We start from the raw sequence: 27,205 nt of genomic DNA on the forward strand, positions 1-27,205 counted from the left end.
GTGTGTGTTATAATTTTACTCTGTATGTGTGTGTGTGTTATAATTTCACTCTGTGTGTGTGTGTGTGTGTTATAATTTTACTCTGTATGTGTGTGTGTGTTAGAAAGTGAGGGTACAGTAGAGGTGTTGAATCATGTGAGGTGTTTGAGGGGATTCCCACCGTCTCGGCTTTACGAAAATGAACCGGGAATTTCTCTTGCTGTGTTTGTGGTAGAAAAGTAACCTTTCTGGGGGTTTTTTTCCAGGAGTTTTGGTTTTCAGGGTATTTTTTGTTGGAATCTTTTGTGTCACACGTCATTTGGGGACAGTAGGAGTATTTGAATAAACTCGAGATGCGTGTGCGACATGCCGAATTAGAGCAGAAGTGGCAGTAGCCGCTCTGGATGAACGAGTGGAACGAAGTGATTTGTGTCCGGGCTCCTGGTGACGTAGGAAGGGGCGTGTCCCGCCGCCGCCGGTCTCCAGCCGCCGGAGGTGATGGCGTCCGCCACGGTAGGACGCCACCCGGGACCGCCGCGGTTCCCGCTGCCGCGGACGCCGCGGAGGAAGTCGGCCGGCGCGGAGACGGACACGGCGGCGCGGCGGCGCGGCGGAGCGGAGAGCCCCGGCGCCGAGCCGGAGGGGTCCGGCCCGGCCGCGCTGCGGCTGGACGGGCTGACGCAGGGCAGGTCGGGGGTGGTGCGCAAGGTGCGCAGCGGGGCCCGGCGCGCCGTGGCCTGGAGCATCTTCCCCCGCCGGGACCCCCGCGTGGAGCCGGAGACGGGCGAGGGCCACCGCTTCCTCTCCAGGGCCGTGGGCCGGGACTGGTGCGACGCCTGCGGCCGCCAGGTCAGCGCGGAAGCCCTCCAGTGCAGGAGTGAGTTTTTAACCCCGAACCATTTCTTCAGCTCGGTTCTGATCGATCTCGACCTTCGTCCACCACCCTCGGTCCCCCGTGTGTGTGGCTGTTCGTCTTTCGACGAGTTAAACTTGTATTTCTCTCTGTGGGTCCCAGGTTTAGGAGTGAAAATAATTATATATCGATCGGTATATCGGCATGCAGATTAACATAACACGCGGTTGGGAAACAGGTGTAGACAAAACTCAGGGTTGTGTGGGTGTTAGTGGCCTAGTGGGTAACACAGAAGACCCAGGTTCAAACCCCACTTACTACCATCGTGTCCCTGAGCAAGACACTGAACCCTGAGTGTCTCCAGGGGGGGGGACTGTCCCTGTAACTACTGATTGTAAGTCGCTCTGGATAAATGTAAATGTAAATGTAAATGTGTGTAAAATCGCCCTTCATAGGTTCACTATTGATGAGCCGCCCTGCACCAAAACACAAGTACGTGTTCGCTGTCGTTGCCCCGCCCACTCGGAGGCTTAATCGATAGAAATTGTATTTAGTTCACCGGATTTTTCACACTCGTCGTTGTGAACATTTCACTCAAATTGGTTGAAATATTTTGTATTATTTCAGTAAAATGTAATTTCAGTATCATTAAGTGATGAGATCAGCCTTTGCGTGAGTTTGTGTGTATTTGTTGCATCTGAATGTTTGTGTACCTGTGTGTGTTGTGTATGTGTTGTGTGCCTGTGTGCTTGTGTTGTGTACGTTGTGTACATCAAGTGTGCGTGCATGCGTGTGTGTTGTGTACCTGTGTGTGTATGTTCTGTCTGTGTGTGCTGTGTACCTGTGTCTGTGCGTGTGTGTTGTCTACCTGTTTGTGTGTGTGTTGTCTACCTGTTTGTGTGTACATGTTGTGTACCTGTGTGTGTTGTCTACCTGTTCGTGTGTACCTGTTGTGTGCCTGTGTGTGTGCGTGCTGTGTGTGTGTACGTGCTGTGTGTGTATGTGCTGTGTGTTTGCGCGTGTTGTGTAGCTGTATGTGTACGTGCTGTGTGTGTGCGTGTTGTGTACCTGTGTATGTATGTGTGTGTTGTATACCTGTGCGTACCTGTGTGTGTGTGTATGTGTTGTGTGTGTGAGTTAGTAGCTCTGCGGTAGCTGCATGTCTGTGTTGGAGCTGCCCGGCTGCTGCAGTGTGAGGGGCGGGACGTTAAATCGTTTTAACACAAGATGTCCTGCAGTAAACACGCCCACCAACACCTCCCACGTTCAGCCGGTTCTTCATTTATTTACTTTAAATCACATTTACACCATTTACATTTACACCATTTACCAGACGCCCGTATCCAGAGCGACTTAGTCAGTAGTTACAGGGACAGTCCCCCCCTGGAGACGCTCAGGGACACGATGGTAGTAAGTGGGGTTTGAACCTGGGTCGAGTGTGTTACCCACTGGGCTACTACCACCACATTTTGTCAGGTCTGCGTATCGATGCGCTCGCAGGGTTTCTGTTTGTTACGCCCTCACACGCAGTTTAGTTTATTATTATAATAATAATGAAAAAATGAAATAGTTGGAATCGTCTCTCTGTGGCCATTTCATGCGTGTAGTTAATGAGACGTTTCGGCCGGAGTGGATGAGAGAGAGAGAGAGAGAGAGAGAGAGAGAGCGATTATAACGGCCATCAAAGAAAACCGCCCATCTCCACAAAATCTCCATGCAGCCGTACGGTGCGGAATGTTTGATGTTGTTCTAGAGGAGGCCTCACCCACGGCATTCTGGGAAAGTGTGTATTTAAGACTCGGCCGTGGTGGAGGAGAGCTAAAGGCGGACCTTCATCTGTACCGAACCTGGCATAGCCTGCAATTACAAACGCCGAATGAGAAACCCCACTGTGTGTGTGTGTGTGCGTGCACCATGGCAGTAAACCGTTGAAGATGGGATCTTTGCCGGACCGCGTTCGAGTTCTTCTCCCGTCACCTGAGTCGGGCGTGTCACCCGGCGTATTTGTGTGTGGAGAATGGGGACCGTCTCCGCGGTTACAGGAAGACTACAGAATCCCAGAATTTCATATCAGCACTTTTAAGGTTTTGGACATTTTAGTTAAATGGCGCCATATGTCGCTCTGTACACTTTCTGTAGAGGAAAATATGAACATTTTAACTAGTTTATTTAATATATCAATGTTAACATACAATTATCATATATAGATCATTTTTAAGATCAAATATAGTCCATGAATTATTTGATTACAATCAAATATTTACTTGGGTACTTTTGTACTCTTGAGTAGTTTTTTGGATGATTACTTTTTGCTACTCAGATTTGAGTACAATGTCCCTGAGCTAGACACGGATGTCTCCGGGGGGGGGGAACTGTCCCTGGATAAGGACGTCTGGTAAACGCTGTAAATGTAAACGTAGTCGGGGGGGGGGACGATGGACAGATTGACAGGCTCTTAATCCGGCTCCTTTATGGGGCTCCCCGGCTCCTTCTGGCGGCGCCTAATCCCAGACGGGTCAGATCTGAAGTTAGCGTCTTGCCGGTGGATTAGAGGTCAGATTGGGGTTCGAAAGAACGTCTGAAGCTGTGGCCTGATGTTTGTAGGAGAGGACATAGAGCCGGGGCGTCCACCGTGGTGAGTTCAGAGCAGACCACAGCGTCCAACCCGACAGCGTCGCCCCAAACTCTCCCTCTTACGTCCCTGTTATGTCGCCGCTCTAGAACCGTAACGGTGAATGTTGGTTTCACAGGGAATGTTGGGGTGGTAGTAGCCTAGTGGGTAACACACTCGCCTATGAACTAGGAGACCCAGGTTCAAACCCCACTTACTACCATCGTGTCCCTGAGCAGGACACTTAACCCTGAGTGTCTCCAGGGGGGGACTGTCCCTGTAACTACTGTAAGTCGCTCTGGATAAGGGCGTCTGATAAATGCTGTAAATGTAAATGGTTTCGGTCTTGGAGGGCCTGAGGCTCTGTAACTGGCACCGGTTCACCCGTCATGTTCTGTAAGGGGTGCGGAACGTTTCGGGCCTCCTGGCCCGCCAGTGCAGGACTTACTCGTGGTCCTTTCTCCACCAGGGTTTGGAGGAACAAGGGGTGATGTTCCCTGGCGCGAAATATAGGCACATTCGCAGCGCTTCCTGATATGACACCGAACGCCGCCGCGAGGTGTCGGTCCCAATACCTCGAATAATTACGTTGCGGGAAATGCAACGTAAAGCATTACGCCTGAAACACCGAGAAGATGTGAGGACCACGAAGGCCATAACTCCACCTGACCTTCTCTGCCCCTTGGACAGAAACACGTTTTTTCTCGTACTGACCTCGCAAGGCAAGGCCGTCCGACCGAAGAGGAATATTTCCTTGCGAAAGATGAACACCAGTTCCGGCCCGGAACGCCGGAATGCACTAGAACCCCCCCCCCCCCACCACCACCACCACCACCACGCTGCAGTGACCGCAGAGGCCCGTGCCAGCGGTCTGGAGGATTTACAGTCGGTAGGGAGTTCTCTGCCCAGATAAATATAGATGCCCTTGGCTGGGAAGGTGAGGTGAGGTGAGAGAGAGAGAGACCGTGATGCCGGTGTGATGAAGATGGGCGTGGTGACGTGGCCAAAGTGCAGGTCTTCTTACATAATGAACGGGTTTTTAAACCAAACATCGTCCAGGTGTTTTATTAAAATACCTCTAACGTTTTGCTCATATGTGAATATGAATATTGGAATATAATGACATTGATCAGTTGATCACCATTCCTGTATTTGGCGCTGCAGAGTTGGCCAATATATTGATTTTAAATACATATTACACATACATGTATGTACATATGTGCGTGTGTTTGTTTAGGAAAGTCTATGAACCAGAAGACCCGGGTTCGAGTCCCACTTACTACCATCGTGTCCCTGAGCAGGACACTTAACCCTGAGTGTCTCCAGGGAGACTGTCCCTGTAACTACTGGTTGTAAGTCGCTCTGGATAAGGGCGTCTGGTAAATGTTCTGGAATAAAGATCTAATCCGGCGAAGGAATTTGGAGTCGTCGGTAAATATTGGTGGGAGTTCCGTGCCACGTTCCCAGCGGTCGTAGGGAACGTTGCTCTCGCTCCTGGGATCACACGCCGGCCCGGCAGCACTTCCTGTGCGTCAGGAGAAAGTGGAGCAGCAGCAGCTCCCATCATCCTTTGCTCGGCATATTTATAGAGCGGTGAAGGGATCCGGGGCCGGTGGATGCGGAGAAGGTGGCGCGCCGCGGAGGGCGGATGCTGCAGTGCTGCAGGTGTCTGTGCCTTTAAGGGGAGCCGCGCGCGGAGGCTGCGGCGCGAGGGACGTGTGGGCGCCGCGCCGCTCTGCGCTGAAACTGAAAACGGGGACGCGGTGAACGAGTGCGCGGGGCGAGCGAGGGTAGGTTGGGGGGTGGGGGGGGGGGTGGGGGGGTGTAGTGACCGGTGTCAGTGGGGGTGTGGTCGGGGTGAGCGATGCTGGACGCAGCGGTCGGGCGCCCGGCGTTGGCATCAGCCCACCCAGTCACCGCCGTCACCGCCACTGGTAGCGTCACCGTGGCGCCCGGTCGCAGATAACAGCGGCCGCCGCAGGGGTCATGGCTGCGGAGGGCCGAGCTGACGAAGACGAGGAGGAGGAAGGGGAGGACGGGGCCGGCGCCTGCTTCGGACAAGTCTCCCGGCGCCTGGGCCGGCTCCTCCGGCGGCTGCCCAAGTCGCGCTCCTGGTCTGAGGGGCTGAGGCTGCTGCGCCGCTCGTCCAGCAGCGGATCGCTCACGCTCGCAGGTAACCAGGAGGAACTTGTGATGGCGGCTTTAACCGTAGTTCTGTGTTGGACGTGTGTCGGACGTGTCCTAACGGTTCTGTGGTCCTGTGTCTGCGCTTGTGGGCAGCCGATGTGTCCCCCTGTGCCCCCGTCTCTGTCTCTCCATTGTTCAGGGCTCACGTACACGTGGGGTCGGGTGAATAGAGGGCCGGGCTTTTCGGTGTTGTTAGACCCATGGAAACGTCCGGTAAACGCGAGAGGCGGAGAGGGCGGGGAAAAAAGAAATGAAATAATAATCCTGCCGAGTCAGGACGTTCCGGCGCTCCTCTCCGAGCTGCCATGCCGGGGTGGCGCTGACGGGGAACGCGATATCATCACTGCGTTCAGGGGAAGATCGATCCGGACCGATCTGAGGAGGGAAAGTGACTCAGTGGAGCGTCGTGATGAACGGTGAGGGCCGGACTCGGGTGCCGGCCTGTAAGACGAGTCTCCATCCAGGGGATGAAGTAGTGAAACTCTCACTGCTCCCAGTAGGGTCCATTTTGTGCTGGACCTGATGTAACCACCTGCCATCCCAAGCTCATCAAAGTCACGTCTCTCTCTCCTGCACCAATCAAAATGAAGTCAGTAGAGACCTCATGCTTTGAGAAGTGAAATGTAGGTGGTGGTACTACAAACATCAGCCCATCACTGTTCAGAATATTCTCAGAAGAGGCTTCAGGTGAATTCTGACATGCATGTACAGTTCAGGCCAAAAGTTTGGACACCTTCTCATTCGATGTGTTTTCTTTATCTTCATGACCATTTACGTTGGTAGATTCTCACTGAAGGCATCAAAACTATGAATGAACACGTGGAGTTCTGGACTTAACAAAAAAAGGTGAAATAAGTGAAAACATGTTTTATATTCTAGTTTCTTTGCTCTGATTACTGCTTTACACACTCTTGGCCTTCTCTCGATGAGCTTCAAGAGGTCGTCACCTGAAATGCTTCTCCAACAGTCTTGAAGGAGTTCCCAGAGGTGTTTAGCACTTGTTGGTCCAGCTCACCCCAAACCATCTGGACTGGGTTCAGGTCCGGTGACTGTGGAGGTCAGGTCTCCACTTTTTGTTAAGTACAGAACTCCACATGTGTTCATTCATAGTTTTGATGCCTTCAGTGAGAATCTACCAACGTAAATGGTCATGAAGATAAAGAAAACACGTTGAATGAGAAGGTGTCCAAACCTCTGGCCTGTACTGTAAAATCATGTCACCAGTGAGGTTTTAAGTTATAAGTTCACCACGTTAGTTCTCAATGGCAACTCTCATCAATCCATGTGTACTGTGTTTTCTGGTCACTGGGGCAGTTTTGCCGCTGTTTCCCATTTTAACCGTTAACTTCTTAAAGGCCCTATAAGATATTTATTTTTTGCTTTTATATCGGTCTTGTTGGTCCCCTAATTCTGTCTTGGTGTAGAATTACAGCCACTTTGATCCAGTCCCACTATGAGATTTCCCAGGACGTGCCGTTTCACCGTCTGTAGCTTTAAATGCTAATGAGGAGGAGAGAGGCGGGACGAGGAGGAGAGCGGCCTATAGAAGTTGCGCGGACGTTCGCAGAATTGAACCCACTGGTTCACGTGAGAATTTTACATCTAATCACCGAGCAACTGCAATGCTTCATACGTTTGGAAGCCATGACGGTCTGTGGAGATAATGTTTTAGGGGAGGGGCGGGAATTCATGAGGTAACTTTTCCCCTTATAACGTCATACGGGGACAAATTCCAGATCCGACCGTCTGAGTTGCCGCTCTCTGAACGGTGAAGCAGAACGACCGAAACACTCTTTACACAGACCACCATTTCTAGCCACTGAAGGACCATAGACAGGTATAATATAAACGTTTTAATGTTAAATATTCTCACAAAGTTACAATTTCATGATAGGGGACCGCATCCGCCCCAGGTGACCTGATAACCTCAACACTGGGCCTTTCGTGGGATCTAGCCTCACATCTTGTTCTCTATTTTACTGCCAAAACTACTAATTGACTAAATCATTCAGAAAAACTGCGTCGATTAGTTGGTTGTCGATTAGTTGATTATCGATTAGTTGTGGTGTATTGCACGCAATGTTGCGCCGTGGCACTGAAAAACAGAACATTTTAGGTTTCGCTCTTCAGTGAGAAACATGGACGTGTGTGAACTGGGAATGAAAATGAACGTCCTGTCCTGTTGTCTCAGGGTGATGGTGAGGGTGTCACTCTTCATTCTTCTCAGCAGGGTGTATGTGACGCGTGGAGATAAGAGTGTGTGTGGCGCACTGATAACCACCATGTTCCACAGCCTGGTTCAGGCCTGGAAGAGGCCACTTAATAAATTGCATTTGGGTCCTTTTCCGTCCTTATTTAACGAGCGTCTGTCCTGTAGAGATCAGCTTTAAAATTCAGGACCAGGGGGGGTTTTATGTGACTCAGCGTTGGGACCCGAGCAGGTCTGTCCACTGTCAGAAATGACCCCAGCAGTGCACCATGGGAGATTATCTCAGCTTTAAACCGCCCAGATGGAAGTGTCTGCTTTTCAGCGGTTTGCTGGTTATTGTTGGCTGGGTATCGGCAGTCGCTGCCCATGGTGTGAACGTTCATGTGTGTGTGTGTGTGTTGAATCGAAATCCTGTGTATTGACTGGGCTCCGCTCGTGGGAAGCGGCTCGGTCCAAGGTTAAAGGGTCTGCTCATTGGCCTCGGCGAAGCCGGGAAGAAGGTGCCGAGCACAGCAGAATTGGACGGAGGCGCGGACGTCAGCGGAAAGAGAACGCGGCCACCGTTCTGGGAGAAGTGGGAATTATTATCAGGAACGGCACGAGACGGGGGGACAGAGAGGCGTCATTGTTCCCCCTCGACCACAGAGTCCCCCCCACCCCCCAGCCCTCCGCTTCCAGGTATGAAGGGGAAGGATTCAAAGAACCGCCGCTTTGTGGAACACAGTTTTCCGGACATTCCCTTCACAAGCAAAAGCTGCAGATGACCCTGCCAGCAATGGAGGACGGCCTAGAAATAGACTAGAACCTACATGGTTGGGATTTTGAAGTTTATAAATGCATTTTTCCATATTTCTGTAGGCCTTGTTTAAGGAGCCTGTGTTAAAAATCGGGTTCATTTCATGAGTTGCTCGATGTAAAGCCCAAATCATCAAATAATCTGGTTCATGGGAAGGAGCCTTAATACATGCAACTGTTAATCTTTCTTTTTCCCCCTCTGCTGCAGTAAAAGCTTGTTTGCATTTTGACATGCCCGTTGCATTGTGGGATTGCTGGACAGTTGAGTGGTTTGGTGCTTTCTGATCGGACCGGGTAAAGTGTTTGCTCGTGTGCGGATCTTCTCCGGCTTCCTCGAGGCGTTGTGGTACTGGACCGCGGTGGTGTGACCATCTCGTTTCTGTCCCAGCAGCCTCTTTGTAATCTGAGCTCATAGGGATCCCATTTTTTCTTGTGGCTGTGGGAATGTTTATTGGGACCATTTTTGTCCAGAAAAGAACAAATGTTCCATCATGGTCTCTCCGTCTCCGTTAAACCGCGAATGGGCCGGAGGACTGATGCGCGACTGTCCCTCCCCCATCCCTCAGTCCAGCTGGTTATGACTGTCCCTCTGTGTACAGCCATATTGCCATCAAGGAAGCGGAAAATCTCGGATCATCTGCGCGTTAGCGTCTGTCACCTGAGCGGCGGGTGGGCCTGTGGTCACCCCGAGAAGTTGGACACAGACTGGATATGGGGACTGGGGAGGTCGCTAATTAACCTTCAGGGATTACAGTCCCCCTCAATCCCGTTTAGTGCATTTAACTCCATCCCCAGTTCAGACACAAAATGATTTAATGACATGGATGGGTGTCAAAATTCTGTTTTATTTCTAGTGCATCTTCACAAACTACTTACATCTTAGTTAGGCCTGTGTGATATGGCATAAAATTCCAATTGCGATATAAACTGAACCGTATATATTGCAGTATATAATTTGAGGCGTAAAGTTATATAATACACTTTTTACAGATACATCAAGATATAGCATAACCATATACCAGATAAAACACTATCTGGCCCATTCTACTGAAAGTGGACTTTCTGTCACACCCGTAAGGCCAGAGAAATGGCCAGGTATGAAATTTAGGATTTTCTGTATTCAGCTGTAGAGTTTAGATTGAAAACATTGTCAGAAAATATAAAAAAAAAAAAAAAAAAAAAACACTATGCTAGTTCATATTTAATCATGTAGTCCCTCCAGGATTCCAAGATTTTAGATTGTGATTTTAAAAATTACATTATGGCCCCTGGTTGTTATTTCCATGCACGCTGTCAGTACCTGATCGCAGGCACAGAACCGATCGGGCAAATGGCACAGACCGGGCACTGACACAGCGACCGGCATTTACTGACAGACTGATGGCTTGTTATATTTTACTTATTGAGTCAGCAGTATTTTTTTACCTTTAAACTGTCGATTTAAGGATTACTAGTCATTTTTAATGACATTTTAAGGCCTTATGTTGTGGAAACTCGAATTTATGACTGTGCTCTCACCCAAACTAATGGCTTGTGCTGGCTTCAGGCCTGTGATGTGACTTTGTCATTTTCACGAGGAGCGGATATTTTTCCAGAAGTTCGTTATAATCAAACCTGTGTTACCCACTAGGCTACTACCACCCAAAAATGTTTAGTGAAAGTGAAGTGATTGTCCTCTGTATTCAACCCTGGTAACAGGGAAGCACGATGTAAGTCGCTCTGGATGAGGGCGTCTGCCAAATGTCTTAAATGTAAATGTAACCATCACCCTTGGTGAGCAGTGGGCAGCCATGACAGGTGCCCGGGGAGCAGTGAGTGGGGACACTGCTTTGCTCATGGGACCTCATTGGCACCTTGGTGGACCGTGATTCGATTAACCACCAGGCCCCTAAAGGAAATTAGCAGAGGTTTCGATCCATCGACCTCTGGGTTATGGGCCCGGCATGCTCATCACCCCAGATGGGACTCGAACCCACAACCAGGCCAGTGCCTTATCCATTAGGCCACTGGGGCTCTTTGTTTATACCGCTTATACTGCCCTCAGTATTCTCGGTATTTGTTTTATATGTTGTGAATCCTTTTTTTTTTTTTTTTTTTTTTTGGTATTTTGAGGTTCTGGTTTTCTGATACCAGCCATTAATATGAAATATTGTGCTTTTTTCTTTGCGTAGTTCTCCATGATGACTGTTGTAATTCTTCTTTGGTAATTCCTACAGCATTACACAAAAAACATTTTCTTTTATGAACTCTGCAGATCTTCCCACAATGTAGGTTTTGGTGACGTGTCACCACAACCAGGCCAGTTTTCAAACGGTGTCCTCCTTCCTGGATGATCTGATGCTCTGTGTGTCCCGGTGGTTGCTGGGAGCTCAGCTGGGCCGTGGGCTGAGGTGGCGCGCTTCCTCCGCTCTGGCTGTTTGTGTTGGATCGTCTCGCCGAACCCGCTTCTCTCTGCCACACCCTACCCATTTACATTTACAGCATTTATCAGACGCCCTTATCCAGAGCGACTTACAATCAGTAGTTACAGGGACAGTCCGCCCCTGGAGACACTCAGGGTTAAGTGTCTTGCTCAGGGACATAATGGTAGTAAGCGGGATTCGAACCCACTAGGCTACTACCACCCTACGGCATGGCACGGGGCAGGAATGTGACCTCCACTTCCCATTTCTTTATTTTCCAATATAAGCACCGGCCATGACCTCCCCGCCGGAGCGGATTCCCGTCCCGGTCGCTGATTATCAGCTCCTGACACCACACCTCCCCACGGTCCACAGAGGTCTGGGTCCAAGTGAAGGAACAGTGGAATCTGGGCTCGGTGCTGCAAACGTCGGTCAGGCTTTTATTGTCTGCAGTGAGCGGTTGCCGAGGTTACGGCGCAGCTCGCTGGAAGACGTCTTTGGCGGTAGTTACAGGCCAGCTCTGTCCCGGGCCGTGGCCGCAGCTCCTGAAATATCTGCCCCCTTTTGTTCTTTAAATGGACCGGCCCATTGTGGGGGTGTTTTTAGGGCGTGGTGAGCTGTAAAGTTTCCGAAGCGAGCCGTGGACTCCCTGAAATCTGCTAAAATGTGTGTGGCTGGGCTTTCTTTACACAGCGGCGACACCCAGTGGTGACCTGTGGAATTGACGCATATTCGGGCTTGATTATAACACTAATAATACATGCACACATACAGAGTGTGAAATAGTCAAAATGCCTCCAGTCGTTGCATATTACATTTTACATTTACAGCATTTACCAGACGCCCTTATCCAGAGCGACTTACAATAAGTAGTTACAGGGACAGTCCCCCCCCTGGACACACTCAGGGTTAAGTGTCCTGCTCAGGGACACGATGGTAGTAAGTGGGGTTTGAACCTGGGTCTTATAGGCGAGTGTATTACCCACTAGGCTACTACCACCCTATTAAACACTGCTGTGATACAAGTACGCTGCAGATATTAAAGATTTCGGCGTTTACTGACTAGACTGTCTCACAGTGACGGGTTTCCGGCCTGAAGCTGGTAAAGTAAAGAACGTTCCAGCGTTTTGAACGTACTCGTGCGTGAGTGCTGCCGAGTTCTGCTTAGATCCGAGGAGTTTGTTGCACAATTTTCAGGCCCTCAGCCGCTTCCTATGCTGTGGGAGACGAGAGGCGGTTCGCTGGCCCGAGGCTACGCGGCGAGATGCACGCGTTCTGTAAAGGCCCACGCGCTTCTCTTATTCGATCATAAGCTTATCTGCACATCATACTGCAATTTCCTTGTCACTGTATTACATTTAATGTTTATTTATATCTGCATGATACCATTTTTTTTTTTTATATATATCTTATTTATATTAAACTTAACCTAGCTCGGCATTTCTGCGTGGACTGCAATGTAATGTAATTTCTCCTGTACACATGACTGTAAACGCTTTGAATCCTTGAATAAGACACAGGACGTCTGAACAGGGACCTGTAGCCTCTGGTATCAGGCCAGTAAACACGTAGGACCAGGCGTTCACGAGGAAAGCGGATGTCTTGCACGTCGGACTCACGTCCTGTCTTCTTCTGTCCCTTCCCTGCCTGCAGACTGCAGCTATACGTGTCACCTGGAGTGCCAGGGTCTCGTCCAGCTGGACTGCAACCAACGGGACAAGCAGTCTGAGGAGACTGCCTCCTCCCCGGCGGCTCGCGACACGGTGAGGCTGTTAAACTTGCGTTGCGCAGTGCCTGATCGCAGGGACTCCGCCCCACCCATAATGGCCTGTTACCTGGGGAGGGGGCGGAGTCACTGTGAGTCGCTTTTACAGAACTCAGGAAATTGTGAAACGTGCATGTTGGCTTTGTGGGGGAACATGTTGACGCGTGCTCTGCTTTCCTCACGACACTTCCTGCCACATCGCCGCGCCGGTTAGCCCCAACTGGAGGCTGAGTGCGAGCACACTCGCCTGTGAACCAGAAGACCCAGGTTCAAACCCCACTTACTACCATCGTGTCCCTGAGCAGGACACTTAACCCTCCAGGGGGGGACTGTCGCTCTGGATAAGGGCGTACATGAGCAATAGGGTTGATGCAGTCGGGACCGTGTAAATCAGATGTAAAACGCACTTATGATATAAGTAAAATCTGTGCACCATGCATGGATTTCCCAAACTTGAGCCTCAGTCGCTGCAGTGTTTCTGATGTTCGACAGAAAATCCAGTTTAACAACCTGTGCATGTGGGCTCAAAATCTGACTTCAGATCTTCGGTTATTGTTTATTATCCTCATTTTATTACCAGTAACGTATGAAGAGTTAATGGGAATATTAATGTAACTGACCAGCTTTAGTTTCAGTTAGTATAGTTTAGTTAAGTGTGTATATACATATATATTTTTCTTTTATGATTATGAAATAATCTGTGAAAGATTATTTCAATATGCGGTATACTGTGTATAGAGTCGTACTGACAATAAAGCAATCTTGAAATGTTATTGACTATATATGCAGTATATGGACATGTATGAGGTGCTTGATACCCAGTCTCGGCCAAATAAAACCCACACGGTTATCCAACGCCGGCATACGGCCATATTTACACACTAACATCATGCTGGCGGCTCGGTTGCTATGGGGATGAATGATTGACTTGATGTGTTAAATTCTCCGCCACCAGGGGGCAGCACAGCCTGAGTTTCAACCTCTGCCTGGACCTCGAGTCCTTAGCTGCTAACATTATCCCAAACGTCCACTTCCGGAACATGTTCTCATAGCAGTGGGACCAGCACTGTGTGGCTGTGACAAGGAAAAGCAGTAATTATGACAGTCAATGCATGCTTTTTAATTAAAATGTATTTACAGCATTTATCAGACACCCTTATCCAGAGTGACTTACAATCAGTAGTGACACGGACAGTCCCCCTGGAGCAACTTAGGGTTAAGTGTCTTGCTCAGGGACACAATGGTAGTAAGTGGGATTCGAACCCGGGTCTTCTGGTTCATAGGCGAGTGTGTTACCCGCTAGGCTACTACCAGCCCCCCTCGTTTTTTTGTAGTTAAATCTGTCATTACCTGAGCATCGAACGCATTTACGTTTACGCTGTTAAAAGCGCCTTGAGCTTGATCGGCGTGGTGGGGGAAATGGGATATGGATTTTTTATTATTGATCGACCTGCTCTGTGGAGGACCACCTGTGCTCGGTCTTTTGTCCCTTCCTGGGTGCTGGTTGGGGTTACATAAGTCTCGATTGGACCTGCTCACCTGACCTCGGCTGCCGTCTCAGGTAGCCTGCTGACCCGCGGGTCCGTTACAGCTTAATTACAACAGAGTCGTCGACCTCGCCCGTAACGTATGGGCCGGCTCTTCCTCCTCATCGTACGATGCCCCAAAGCTTTGTAGTCCTTGAATTCATGATCTGGGCAGCGGTTGATGATTTATCCATCAGCTCCGGGTGGCTCTCGGTTGAGCACGCCGCTCTTTTCACACTTTCCTCATGCACTCCCACCACACATCGTATTAATCTGTAGGCCAATCAGAAAAGAGCGCAATTGTATCTGGGTAAAATGCAACACAACAACCAACGAAAAGGCGGAATTATTCGCGTCGTTCTGCTACTTGTGACGAAATATCCCAAAAGAATTTCATTGGCACCATGCAAGTCATTTTCTGTTTAAATTTTTCAGCAAATTGACACGAAGGGTGAGAACTTGTCTACCGTTTGAGATTGTGTTGGAGAATAATTGTCTGTGCCACGTATCCAGTCTTTTCTTCCACAAGTCCGAGCAGTTAATAACGACACCGCGTCAGTCTAAGACGCGTCATGACGCGTCGTGATCCTACACTCAACCTGTTTGGTTTCAAAGTTTTCTCTGACGCAGTGGCGCGCCCACACTTCCTGTTGGTGTCATAACTTCCTGTTGTCTGCAAGATCTTCCCCTTCAAGGTGAGAGACTGGAAGATCCGCACTGCAGTTATTATTGCTGGAAAAACATGTTGATACAACGTTTTGTCCCAGTCTCGAGGTAATTGGGACATAGACAAAAAAGGTGAGCGAGGCAAAAATGTAGCTGACTACGGCCGTGAATATCGACTATTTGCTTAAAATAAAAAGAAAAAAAGACAGGATCAACATTACATTTACGCCATTTACAGTCAGTTGTGACTGGGACAGTCCCCCCCTGGAGACACTCAGGGTTAAGTGTCCTGCTCAGGGACACGATGGTAGTAAGTGGGGTTTGAACCTGGGACTTCTGGTTCATAGGCGAGTGTGTTACCCGCTAGGCTACTAGCTCCCATTAGACACACAGCGTTCGTCTGGGGTTCCCGCCCTGGAGGACAGGGTAACGGTGGCAAGTAAAAGTGGGGGCGCAGGTGGCAGCAGCATGGAAAACAGACTCGTAATCGGAAGGTTGCCGGTTCGAATCCCGATTTGCCTTGATGAAGGTCCCGTCCCCACACGCTGCTCCCCAGGCGCCTGTGATGGCGCCCGCTGCTCACCAAGGGTGACTGTTAAATACAGAGGACACGTTTCACCTTGTCACCATGTGCTGTGTTTCACGTTGACAATCACTTGACTTTCTTTCTTTCACGTAAGGGTTTTTCAGAAGAAGGCTTCTCTTCGGGTTGTCCAGAAGTCCATGGCCTTCAGCTGATTGTTGGAGTTTGTTACTCATCTTCGCTGCATCTCTGCATCTCAGTAATCGTCAAGCCTGCAGGCTTTTGTCCCCGTTTGTCCTTTCTCCATTTCTCTCATTACCTTACAGTTCTGCGTTCGTCTGTCCTTTATCTCCCTCGCTCCTGCTGAGTGATTGATTCTTTTTTTGGGGGGGGGGGGGGGGGGGGGGTCATCGTTCATGGCTGCGTGGTGGAGGACTGGGTCCCGGTGGGGCGGTTCTGAGACCTATTGACTGTAACCACGGGGGACCGTGAGTCGATAGTCCAGCCCTGGGGAACGTTCCTTCGCTCCTCCATCTTATCCTGTCACCCCGCTCATCGATTTGCAATAATCGAAGCGAGAGACGGCTCCTTTTTATTTCTTTTATTTTTTCCACTGGCATCCACGTTTTGAGTCTGTCTAAAGACCCAAAGTGTCCCATCCAAAAGCAGTCACTCTGGCGTCTACTAAAAATCCAATCCAGCAGCGTCTTTAAAACAATCCATATCCAACGCCAGGAGCTGCCGAAATGGGGAAAGCTTTATTTTCATAAACGCATCATGCGTGTCTTCAAAGCTATTATAATCAATAAAGTACGAAAATTCACATTGTCATCAATCTGAGCAACATAAAGTTCCAGCCCACAATTTTTATGCTGATTAAATCAGGATATGAGTCCAATGTAATTTATGATCATAGACATTTTCATCTATAGCAATATAATGCAACATCTCCATTATCCATGTCATTTACATAATTTACCAGATGTCCTTATCCAGAGCGACTTACAATCAGTAGTTACAGGGACAGTCCCCCCCTGGAGACACTCAGGGTTAAGTGTCCTGCTCAGGGACACGATGGTAGTAAGTGGGGTTTGAACCTGGGACTTCTGGTTCACAGGCGAGTGTGTTACCCGCTAGGCTACTACCAGCTGGTCATTCTGTTGTCCTGACAGACAACAGAAAAGTAGTCATGTGACCCGTATTGCACGTCTTATTCCATTTTTAATTGACATTGTGCAGTTTATGCAGATTATGCAGTATTAGTACCTGCAACAAACAGCGGAAAATAAAAAATGAATCAGCGCTTCATAAAATTCCTGCGGCAGATTAGTGGGATTCCCAAATTTGAGGGTTCGAGGGAGGCGGTTGTCATCCCTGCACCGTCCACCGGCCAACCTGCCAACTTTCTTTCCGAACTTCCTCATCGACCCGTTCGCTTCCTTCCATCCGCGACACAAAGGTCGGAGTCAGAGGGCAAAGGTCAGCGTCCGACGAGCAGGTCGAGAAACGAGGACGCCGGCGGCTTTCAGCCTCTGGCGCGTCCCCCCCCCCTGCAGAGGAAGTGGGACCGGCTGAGTGGAGAGCGGTTGCAGGCAGGAAAGGGCGACAGGGGAAGAGGGAGGGGTGTGTGCGAGAGAGCGAGAGAGAGAGAGAGAGAGAAGATAACCGAACGAACCACACATGGTGGAGCGAGAGAGGCGGAGAGAGGAGAGGAAGCAGCATCTCCACCTCGTCAGGTTCTCCTCACACACACACACGCGCAGTGTGTGTGTGTGTGTGTGTGTGTGTGTGGCCGGTAGTAAACCGGTGTCACCGAGGCGCTTCTCTCGCCCGACGGACTGATGCGGCAGCTGCGCGGCGGAGGAGAGCGAGGAGCTCGGTGAAGGAGGAACTGGGCGTGATACCAGCCCCGCACGCTCGCACGTCAGCGCGGAAGCTCTCTCTCTCTCTCTCTCTCTCTCTCTCTCCGGTTTCCTGGGCGCTCTCTTCGCCTGGAATGCTGCGGGACCCGAGGCCCCCGAGCTGGATCCGGCCCCGCGCATGACGGCCAGCGGCAGCAGCATGAGCAGCGGGTACTGCAGCCAGGAGGACGACAGCAGCGAGGACTTCTCCTTCTTCACCGCCAAGACCTCCTTCTTCCGCCGGCCGCGGAGCGGCGCAGGGGCCAAGGTACGCCGGGGGCCGCGCCGGCGGCTTGGGCTCCGAGCGAGGAGAAGAAGCGGCGAGCGAGGCGGAAGTGTGTCGGTGCAGCACGCTTCGTGTTGGCGGCAGCGCCTCCAGCTCGTCCGTGGAGCCTGTAGACGATAACGCGTCCGGGGCTGAAGATACGATGCAGGGCTCGCGGTGAATCCGGCACCTTTTCCGCCAACTACGCCCAGAAGCGAGAGTTTACTTCAGGGGTCAGCGCGTGCGAATCTTGACCACCGGCCCGGGACCGCAACCAGCGAGGGAGGCCATCTTCATGGCATCTCGCTAATGTTCCAGCTCGGCTGGCCATCGCCATAGCAACCCCGCTTCTACAGTTCCCTTGGTTAAAGGGGAGAAGCTCCGCAGATATCCGCGTCGGCTCGTTTAACATTAACGGGGGACCGCCGCCCCGTGCCGGCTTTTGAGGTGTCTGTGTTTTTGTTGACGGCGGGACGTAGATGGCGTCCCTCGGGAGGGAAAACGCCTCGGGCCTCCTCGGCGGCGCCCGATTTCTGGTGCACGGCGCACTAGCCACTTCCTGTGCCGTCTGGCGGTATTAAACCCACGCAGCGCGCTGCTACTTCCTGTTCACGTGTGCTGCTATCTGGCTGATAGAGGAGAAGAGAGAGAGGAGGTCTTCACGACAGGGTCAGGAACACGGGAAACCTCCAGTCCAAGGCTCCCGGCGTCCATTCCTGGACAAATACCAGGCATGGTAGACGAGCGAGGCGCCGGATACACGCTCACGATTTTGAAAGTGAAAGTTGGTGCAAATCTCGTCATTTGTGGGCAAGATCTCCTGCGTTATCGAGATCAGGAAACGTTGAGTCCTACCCGCCCAGCCAGAGGTGAAGTGTTCTTCAGGGCCGCCAGCTTGTGGGATTTCATTCGGGTTCACGTATCCACGCTTTTGGGTTGATGACCTCATTGTCCAGGTTGAAATAAATTGTAATTAGCGCCCCCTAGTGTTCCTGAGCAAGACTTGCGGTAGCTTCAGGCCACCTGAAGCATGATAGAAGTCGCTGTGGATGGTCGTGTGGCCTCTCCTGTGAAGACTGAAGACGTTTTGCTGTATAAGGGGTATTTCTGCTGAGACGTGCTGCATTAACCGCTAGAGACAGACGGGCTGAGAACAGGACAGGATGGTTTACTGGGACACGCTTGCCGCGTCTCTGGCGGCTTTAATATTTTAGTGAGCGGGGTAACGTTTGTACTCTGATACTCTCGGCATTGCCGCCTTCAGCTCATTAGCCGGCATCGCGACCCCGGGCACGAAGGTGCGTGGCGGTGTAAGGTTTCTCCGCAGGCCCGTGCCCTTTGACGCCGAGAATGCACCGCTGGATGTAATGAGACCCGTTCAGACGCTGCTGCTTTTGCACGGTAAAGTCTGGTGGTGACGGAGAACCCAGCTCTGCCGAGTAAAAACGAGAGCGGCTCCCTCTCTCCGTATTAATGATTGTGTGTGTATGTGTGTGTGTGTGTGTGTGTGTGTGTGTGTGTGTGTGTGTGAGACCCAGTGACAGGCAGAGTGCTGCTCTGGTTAGAAGCACGTAGGAATACGCCGGTTTCACTTCATTTTCGTGAGCTTGAGATCTGAGGTTTCTCATGTTCAGTAACCAGATATTTATTCCAGTGACTATCCTAATTCAATAAATTGCTGTAAAAATACAGACTAAGCGCTCAGTGTCGTGTGAGGAAGCTCCACCAACCGGTTGTCAGGTGACAAAGTACGTTTGTATACAAGCTATATAGATTTGATATCGCCCCCTTGTGGTCTCCAAAAGCTGCCAGGTCAGACTGCATTTAAATGGAAGGCAAACGGAATGAAAAGGGAGCTGCATGCACTTAAATAGCTTATTTAAAATTGAGCTAATATTAATACATTGATGGTCCGAAGATATATTCATGATGAACAAGGAAGAGCTGCTTGTGTTCATCACAAACACTAGATTTTAGCAAATAGATCTCCTGCTTGCTCTTCCCCCTGCTCCTGCTTCCAGGAAGTGAAACAGCCGCCATCCCTTCATATTTATTCTGTCTCTGACCTTCTTATCAGCTGTGCCGCTCATTGGGTGGCTGGATGTGGATGACATCTCAGCAGGGATGAGCTGCTGGAGACTTGAAGGGCTGTTCCCTCAGATCTGGTCGCCGCGGCCCCACCGCCGCTTAAATCGAGACTCTTTAATCCCCAAAAAGGCTTCCTGGCCGCGCCGCTAATCACTCTGCGGTGTGGTGGGCGGGTCCTGCTAGTCCGCAGCTGACACCGGGGGGGGGGCGTAGTGTCACCTCACCGCGCCGTGTTTACAGATGTCCGCATGACAGGATTTGACGGCGCAGAACCGAGTGTCTGGTGGCTGAGAGGACAGATTCTGCCCCTGGAAATGCCCCGCCCACAAGCCAGACTGCACCAGCACGTTCATCCCACTTCCATTTGAATCAGTATATCAGAAATTAGAGTCAAAAGCTGAATTATGTGACTGTTTCACAGGCCGATGTGAGAGTGAAGTGATTGTCATTGTGAGATGCTGCAGCACAGCACACGGTGACACGGTGAAACGTGTCCTCTGTATTTGACCATCACCCTTGGTGAGCAGTGGGCACCATGACAGGCGCCCGGGGAGCAGCGTGTGGGGACGGGACCTTCATCAAGGGGACCTCAGTTGCATCGGGACTCGAACCGGCATCATCCGTGCTCCTCGTCCATCATGGACCTCAACCAAGTTTCTGATTGCGGCGTATCCATGTCCAAGAAATATTTATTTCAATGCAAATTTTAAGCAGACCAGGATGGAAATTGCTGCAGCGAGCTGCGTTCTCCCTCTATGCTGGCCAGTTCAGAGGTCGAGTGTGAATTCTTGAATGCTTCGGTCATTGTTCGGAGGAAATGCAGTCCAGCGTTTTTCGCCCGTTTGATATCAGACAATGGGAGAGTTTAACAAACGGAGGAAATGACTTTGTTTGAGTACGCTGCTGAGCAGACTGGGGCTTTGTTGACCTGGCGGTGGCGTTTGTGCAGCCGACCATCCATAAAAAGATTTAGGAGAAATCTTGTCTATTTTGCTGAATAAGTGCTTGATGTAACACATCTTTCCTTTTAGAGTTATCGTCCTGGGCGTAAAATAGATGCAAATAAATCTAAAATTCACTCCTCCAGGCCCTGCAGAGATTCTGTAATGCAGCAACTGTCGTGTGCCCACGCATCGCTGCCACCGATTCACGCTGGGACACACACACACACACACACACACACAGAGAGAGAGAGACTGGCGCACAGCAGGATGCACATTTTACTACTTGCAGACACCGGTCAGAACATCATGATCCTGATTCCCCGGTCGCCTTCATCATCTGCTGGAGATTCTACGTAGTAGGGGGGTGTATATTGGCAAGGATCTCACGGCTCACGATGCGATTATATCGTGATACTGAGCACGTTGCGATATTCTCCAGTCCACTGAACATGGAGAAAACGGAGCTGAAGTATAAGATGCTGTGATCGGTCTGCTGTGTTTCGAGTACCCAGCTTAACGCGCCATCTACAGGCGTGGAGGTCATCTCTGCTGACCTCACTGTAGAAAACACTCGACAGCACCACCCGGTGGCGTAAATATGTATACAAAAATATCTATATTTTACATTTACATTTACAGCATTTATCAGACGGCCTTATCCAGAGCGACTTACAAACAGTAGTTACAGGGACAGTCCCCCCCCTGGAGACACTCAGGGTTAAGTGTCTTGCTCAGGGACACAATGGAAGTAAGTGGAATTTGAACCTGGGTCTTCTGGTTCATAGGCGAGTGTGTTACCCACTAGGCTACTACCACCCCCCTACAAGAGAGACTAGCATTATATTTGATGTCCCTGTATCGATATCACCATGTAAAATGTGGCGACATATTGCTGGATGGGTATTTTCCGACTGGTCAGACGTACGCGGGATATGCCTGCCAGCCATGATGCGTACACGCATTCTCCTGAGGTTCCCTACAAAAGTGTTGGCAGATGCCAGTCTCATACCAGAACCATCTGCTTATTTATAGCATGCTTCAATGACAAGTGGGTTCCTTAATGACGTTCCCCGAAGGCAGTTTTTAAACAGATATTCATTTAAAAAAGCATCATAAAACTGCCACGGAAAAAGTAGAATATCTCCCGATTTAATACTTTTAATGTGAATACAAAACAATCTGCTCCAGAGCTTCTGCTGCCTGTGCCCAGAGGAGCAAAATGAATAACCCCCCCCCCTTTTATATTCTCATTCTTTAGTTCTTCGCTGCAGGGGGAGATGGGGGGAAATGAAGAGAATCACTTTGCGTTTACTGGGACACGGTCGGCATCTAAAAATATCACAGTGGAGCTGTTTGTTGCTAAGGCTTGCTCAGCAGTGATGGGTATGCACACACGCACACACACACACACACACACACACACACACACCCATCACTAGGAATGCGTGTTGATATTTCTTCTATAGACAGAGAAACACTTGCAGATGTTCAAGATGTGTGTTATCGATCCAATATGCAGCTTGATTTCATATGGCCTGATGTTTCTGGGTCCGTTTGGAATCATTTCAGAGCTGAATTTAGTCGGGTTGGCATGGTGCTGTGGTGTGGTGTTTAGATCCAGGTTCATAATCACGCACTGGTGGAGTCTCAGGAACTCTCAGGGCTTGTGGCCGACACCCCGTGCAGTTTTACAAGCGTTCAGCTCTAATGACCATTTATAATTTACTGCCACGTCTTCACCCGGTCGCCTCCTGTGGACGTCATGTTGGTGCATTGTTGGGAGCCTGTGTTAGTAGGGTGGTAGTAGCAGCCTAGTGGGGTAGCACACCCGCCTATGAACCAGAAGACCCAGGTTCAAACCCCACATACTACCATTGTGTCCCTGAGCAGGACACTTAACCCTGAGTGTCTCCAACGGGGGACTGTCCCTGTCACTACTGATAAATGCTGTAAATGTTTTAAGCACTCTTCATTGAAGTGGTCAAACTGAGCTTTATTATCATTTCAGCTACATACGTGTTAGACGGTACATAATGAAACGAAACGTTTCTCCGGAACCTACATGTAACATTTAAACAACATTACATTACATTTAGAGTATTTACCAGACACCCTTATCCAGAGCGACTTACAATCAGTAGTTACAGGGACAGTCCCCCCCCTGGAGACACTCAGGGTTAAGTGTCCTGCTCAGGGACACGATGGTAGTAAGTGGGGTTTGAACCTGGGTCTCCTGGTTCATAGGCGAGTGTGTTACCCCACTAGGCTACTACCCACTAGGCTAATAACATTACATACTGACATAAAGTGACCACGTGTGACGTGAATACTGAACGTGGTGAGTAATACGGAGTCCTGAAGGGCGGGACTGTAGGTGCTGGACTCTCCCAGTCAGACCGGTCCAGCTGTCATTATGTCAAATATTCATTGTTTTGCTGAGTCTGAACCCTTAAAGATATATTCACCAAACCAAGATGTGCTTGAACGCACTTTTATTCCGTCTGAGGAAGTTTTGGAGCGAGATTTTGAATGCGTTACTTGGCCTGCGCTTCATTTGTATGAAGTTTGGTGCTCGTGCCTGACTGTCTGAAAGTTGCTCCATCTTCCATCTGATGATGTATTTCCTGTTGGCAACACAGCATGTGACACGATTGGGTGACGGCAAGCACCTGATCTCCGTTGTCCCGGGCAACAGCAGAAAGGGTCCCTGATGGGCTGGATGCTGGCTGGTGATCTTTTGGACTCTTCTGTATGTAAAATGTAGTATTTTTTTTTTTTTTTTTTTTTTTTAACCCCCTTCAGAATGTCACAAAGGAGGAGGATGAGGAGGAAGAAAAGCCAAAGCTCTCTGAGGAGGAGATCATGACTAAAATAGAGGAATATAACTCTAAAATCTCAGAGAATGGAATGAAACTGGTGAGAATGCAAGGTTCAATGTGCTCACACACACACACACACACACACACACACACACACACGCTGACCACTGACTGACCTCTTCTGCCATCCTGCCAGAGTCCAGACGGCTCGTACACCGGCTTCATCAAGGTGCACCTGAAGCTGCGGCGGCCGGTGACCGTTCAGGCGCAGAGTGACAGTGACCCCGGTGGCCCCGGCAGGACGTCCTTCTACCTGCCCAACGACGCCGTGAAGCAGCTGCACATCAGCAGCACCACCACTGTCAGCGAGGTGATCCAGGGGCTGCTGAACAAGTTCAGGGTGGTGGACAACGTGCACAAGTTTGCCCTCTATCAACAGACGCACTGCAGCGGCCAGGGTACGTGTGTGTGTGTGTGTGTGTGTGTGTGTGTGTGTGAGAGAGAGAGAGAGAGAGAACGACTTTAGGACCTCGAATGATACGATCATCATTGATTAAAGCAATTCAGCTCAATCTCCGTGATCAGCCAGGCAGAATGAGAGAGAGAGAGACAAACAGCATCCTGAACCAATCAGATTTCAGTGTGGGCGGTCTTTAATTTCACTTCTCGTGGAGGTTATAAAAAAAAAAAAACTGTGAGCACCGTGAGCCTGAATTTCACGAATTGAATTTGAGCATGCTGAATAATAATGGTTAAAATTTTAAAAGAAAATCTGTGTTTCACAGAATTCACAGGCTGATAAAATTTCAGAATTTGAAGGGATTCCCTGCAGAAAGAGTTTGGGAACCGCAGGCATAAAGCTGGCAAAGAGCAAAAAGTGTTCATAAAATGTTGATTATTTCAATGGTCATTAATGGGGTCCTGTATGGGTTCCATAGGCTCTACAGCACAGACTCTCAGTGTGTGTGTGTGTGTGTGTGTGTGTGTGTGTGTGTGTGTGTAGATCTCCTTCAGAAGCTACTGATTACAGAACACCCTCTGTACCTGCGGCTGGTGATGGGACCCAACCCAGAAAACCTCTCTTTTGTCCTAAAAGAGAATGAGACAGGAGAGGTAGAGGTGAGAAAGAGTCTAATATATTACATTTCTATGTATGCGTCACTTCTGTTGCTGTCAATTTGACGTTTTTTTTAGCAATTTGTTAATAAACTGCAGTTGGTTCCTCTTAGCTGATCCACTGGGTGTAATAGTAAAACGAAAGTGACGTCGCTTGTCCCTCTTTCTCCTGGCCAGTGGGACGCCTTCTCCGTGCCGGAGCTGCACAACTTCCTGACCATCCTGGAGAAGGAGGAGAGTGAGCGCGTGCGGCAGGTGAGGCGACGCTACGTCACCTACCGAGAGCGGCTGCTGCAGGCCCTGCAGGACGTCCAGACCAAGCCGGACTAGAGCGCTGCAGCCCAACCTCAGGAGCCGGGACGGGGACCTGGCCGGCAGCGCCCCACTCCCTGGAACCGAAGACTATCGACAGGCTGACGGACTCCTCAGCAGTTGCTCTCAGGACCCTGTACAGAACCTTCACGCCTCCTCCCGAGCGTCTGAGCCAGGACGGAACGCGTCGGGACGAGAGAAGAGCCCCGGCAGCGAAGCGGCCTGGTCCTTCTCTTCTGTGTGGTTTCGGTTTCTTTGCATCTCATCGTTGTTTCAGTTCATTGGTGCTGCTACTGCAAGTGTTACTTACAGCATGATGCCCCGCCCCCTGCCCTTTCGCTGGTGCTCCATGCATGCTTACCACAGGGGGGCGCCGTTTCACACACGTCCCCGCTGTACAGGCCCTTCGCTTGTGAAGCAAAGCTGTGAAAAACGTGTTTTACCTGCATTTCTGCCAGATCAGGACCTCATTTGAAAATGTGATGCAATTCAGATTATTATCTATTTTTTTTTTTTTTTTTTGTATTATGTTATACCCACCGGTGGGCGTGTTTTGTCATACGGAGTTATTAGACTGTTACGGGGTACCGCGTACCGTAATCTGAGCTCAGACCGGCACTCGTCCACTCCTGGTGTCACATGAAAGCCAGCGCCGGGGGCCGTGCCCCTTCTTAAAGCCGACCAGCACTGCCGTGGACGTCACACCAAAGACATTTTTTGTCTTCTTTGTGCTGTACCCCGCCGAATCAAAAAACGAGGGACCCACACGATGCACAGCGATGCGGTCCACGTATGTGGTCCAATGTATTTGACCAGTACGTCACTCTTCTGAGAACATGGAGAAAAGAGGATATGCTGTATTTATAAAGGGAATGATGATCTGCTTGATAAAATTCTCTATGTATGCATATATTTAACCTGTACGTGTGTGCGTGTGCAAAAAGGGTTGTGAACCAGTCTGACACTGAAGAAATTGCCATTTACATAGATACTATCATCATTATTATTATTATTTATATTTTTAGCATTATTAATTATATCATCACAGAAAGGATGCTGTGCATTTGAATATGTAGATATTAAGACATCACTCGTCCCGAAATTTAAAAGCACATTGCATTGCATATTGCCGTGACAACGCAATTCCTCCCACAGCCTCTTCAACTCCATTTCCTGCTTGCTGTCTGCGGTGTGTGTGTGTGTGTGTGTGTGTGTGTGTGTGTGTGTGTGTGGCCAGGGTGGTGTCCCAGTCGGCTCCTACACAGCCATGTTTCTGCTGCCAGTGCCTTGCGTGTCTGGGAAGCCTCATGTGATTGTACTGTACACACGCTCACAGCGTGACGTGAAAAAGGTCGCTTCTCTCAAGGTGCGTGTGTGTATACTTCTGTAATAGGAGGTGTGTGTGTGTGTGTCAGTGTTTAACTTATTTCACAGTTTACCCCCCCACCCTGTCATGTTGGGGAGGTGAATAGTGCTTTTTTTGGCGGTCTTTTGTCTAAAAGAATCAAAGGTGTACAGATATGTGTATAAAAGTAAATATGAATGAAATAAAAAATCTCAACCTGCTATCCTGTTTACGTGTACTGGTTTATTTCAGTGTGGTAAGAATTTCTACCATAATTTTACCTAAATGTTACCTTAATTGTGCATTATCAAAAAATAAAAACGTGGCTGTACACAAACGGACACTAGGTGGCGTCTGTGATCGAAGAAAAATAAATGGCAGGGTCACAGGGGTCATGAATTGTGAGTGCTGATGAGCTCAGCGGTCGCATGGAGCACGTATATGACTTCCTCGCAGGATTTCCCTGTTTGTTTGCTTTATTGCGTAATAAAAATGTGATTTACAACCTTGTTTTTGTGGACTGGTTACCTGGAATGACCGTTTTAGGAAAAAGTTGTGGAGCAGCGAAGCCCAGCAGATGCAGAAATCCAACGTAGTGGCCAAGACCAGGATACCATCCCATCGGGCCGGTCACCCTTTACACACCAAACCACAACCAAATTGTCAAATAATGTCTGCACCACAGATATCAATTTATGTGTTTAAGGATATAATATGCTGTAGAGAAAAAAAACATAACATAGATAGAATAGCAGCTTCCCAAGCTATGACTTCTAGACCAATATTAAACTGGAATAAAACAGGGCCGTGGAAGATATTTTTACATACGTGACTGGAAATAATCTTAAACTTCAATTAAAAATATGTGTCATATTTGTATTTCATTCTAATCGTTGATT

At 49.5% G+C, this 27,205-nt stretch overlaps 1 protein-coding gene across 3 annotated transcripts; it reads left to right on the forward strand.

Moving 5' to 3' along the window:
* The first annotated feature begins 435 nt into the window (after positions 1-435).
* rassf5 (Ras association domain family member 5) lies at positions 436-26,521 on the forward strand. Of its 3 annotated transcripts, none has more exons than XM_028997516.1 (6): positions 436-856; positions 12,690-12,799; positions 23,517-23,630; positions 23,730-23,991; positions 24,537-24,652; positions 24,827-26,521. In XM_028997516.1, exons 1-6 carry the CDS (start codon positions 478-480, stop codon positions 24,977-24,979), a joined length of 1,134 nt encoding a protein of 377 aa, XP_028853349.1. In that variant the 5' UTR covers positions 436-477; the 3' UTR covers positions 24,980-26,521. The 3 variants fall into 3 exon arrangements, with proteins under 3 accessions (XP_028853349.1, XP_028853350.1, XP_028853351.1); XM_028997517.1 differs by lacking the exon at positions 436-856 and adding an exon at positions 5,292-5,616; XM_028997518.1 differs by lacking the exons at positions 436-856; positions 12,690-12,799 and adding an exon at positions 15,950-17,685.
* The last annotated feature ends 684 nt before the right edge of the window (positions 26,522-27,205 follow it).

Source organism: Denticeps clupeoides, chromosome 12 (genome assembly GCF_900700375.1).
Source record: "Denticeps clupeoides chromosome 12, fDenClu1.1, whole genome shotgun sequence".
Classification (NCBI taxonomy): Eukaryota; Metazoa; Chordata; class Actinopteri; order Clupeiformes; family Denticipitidae; genus Denticeps; species Denticeps clupeoides.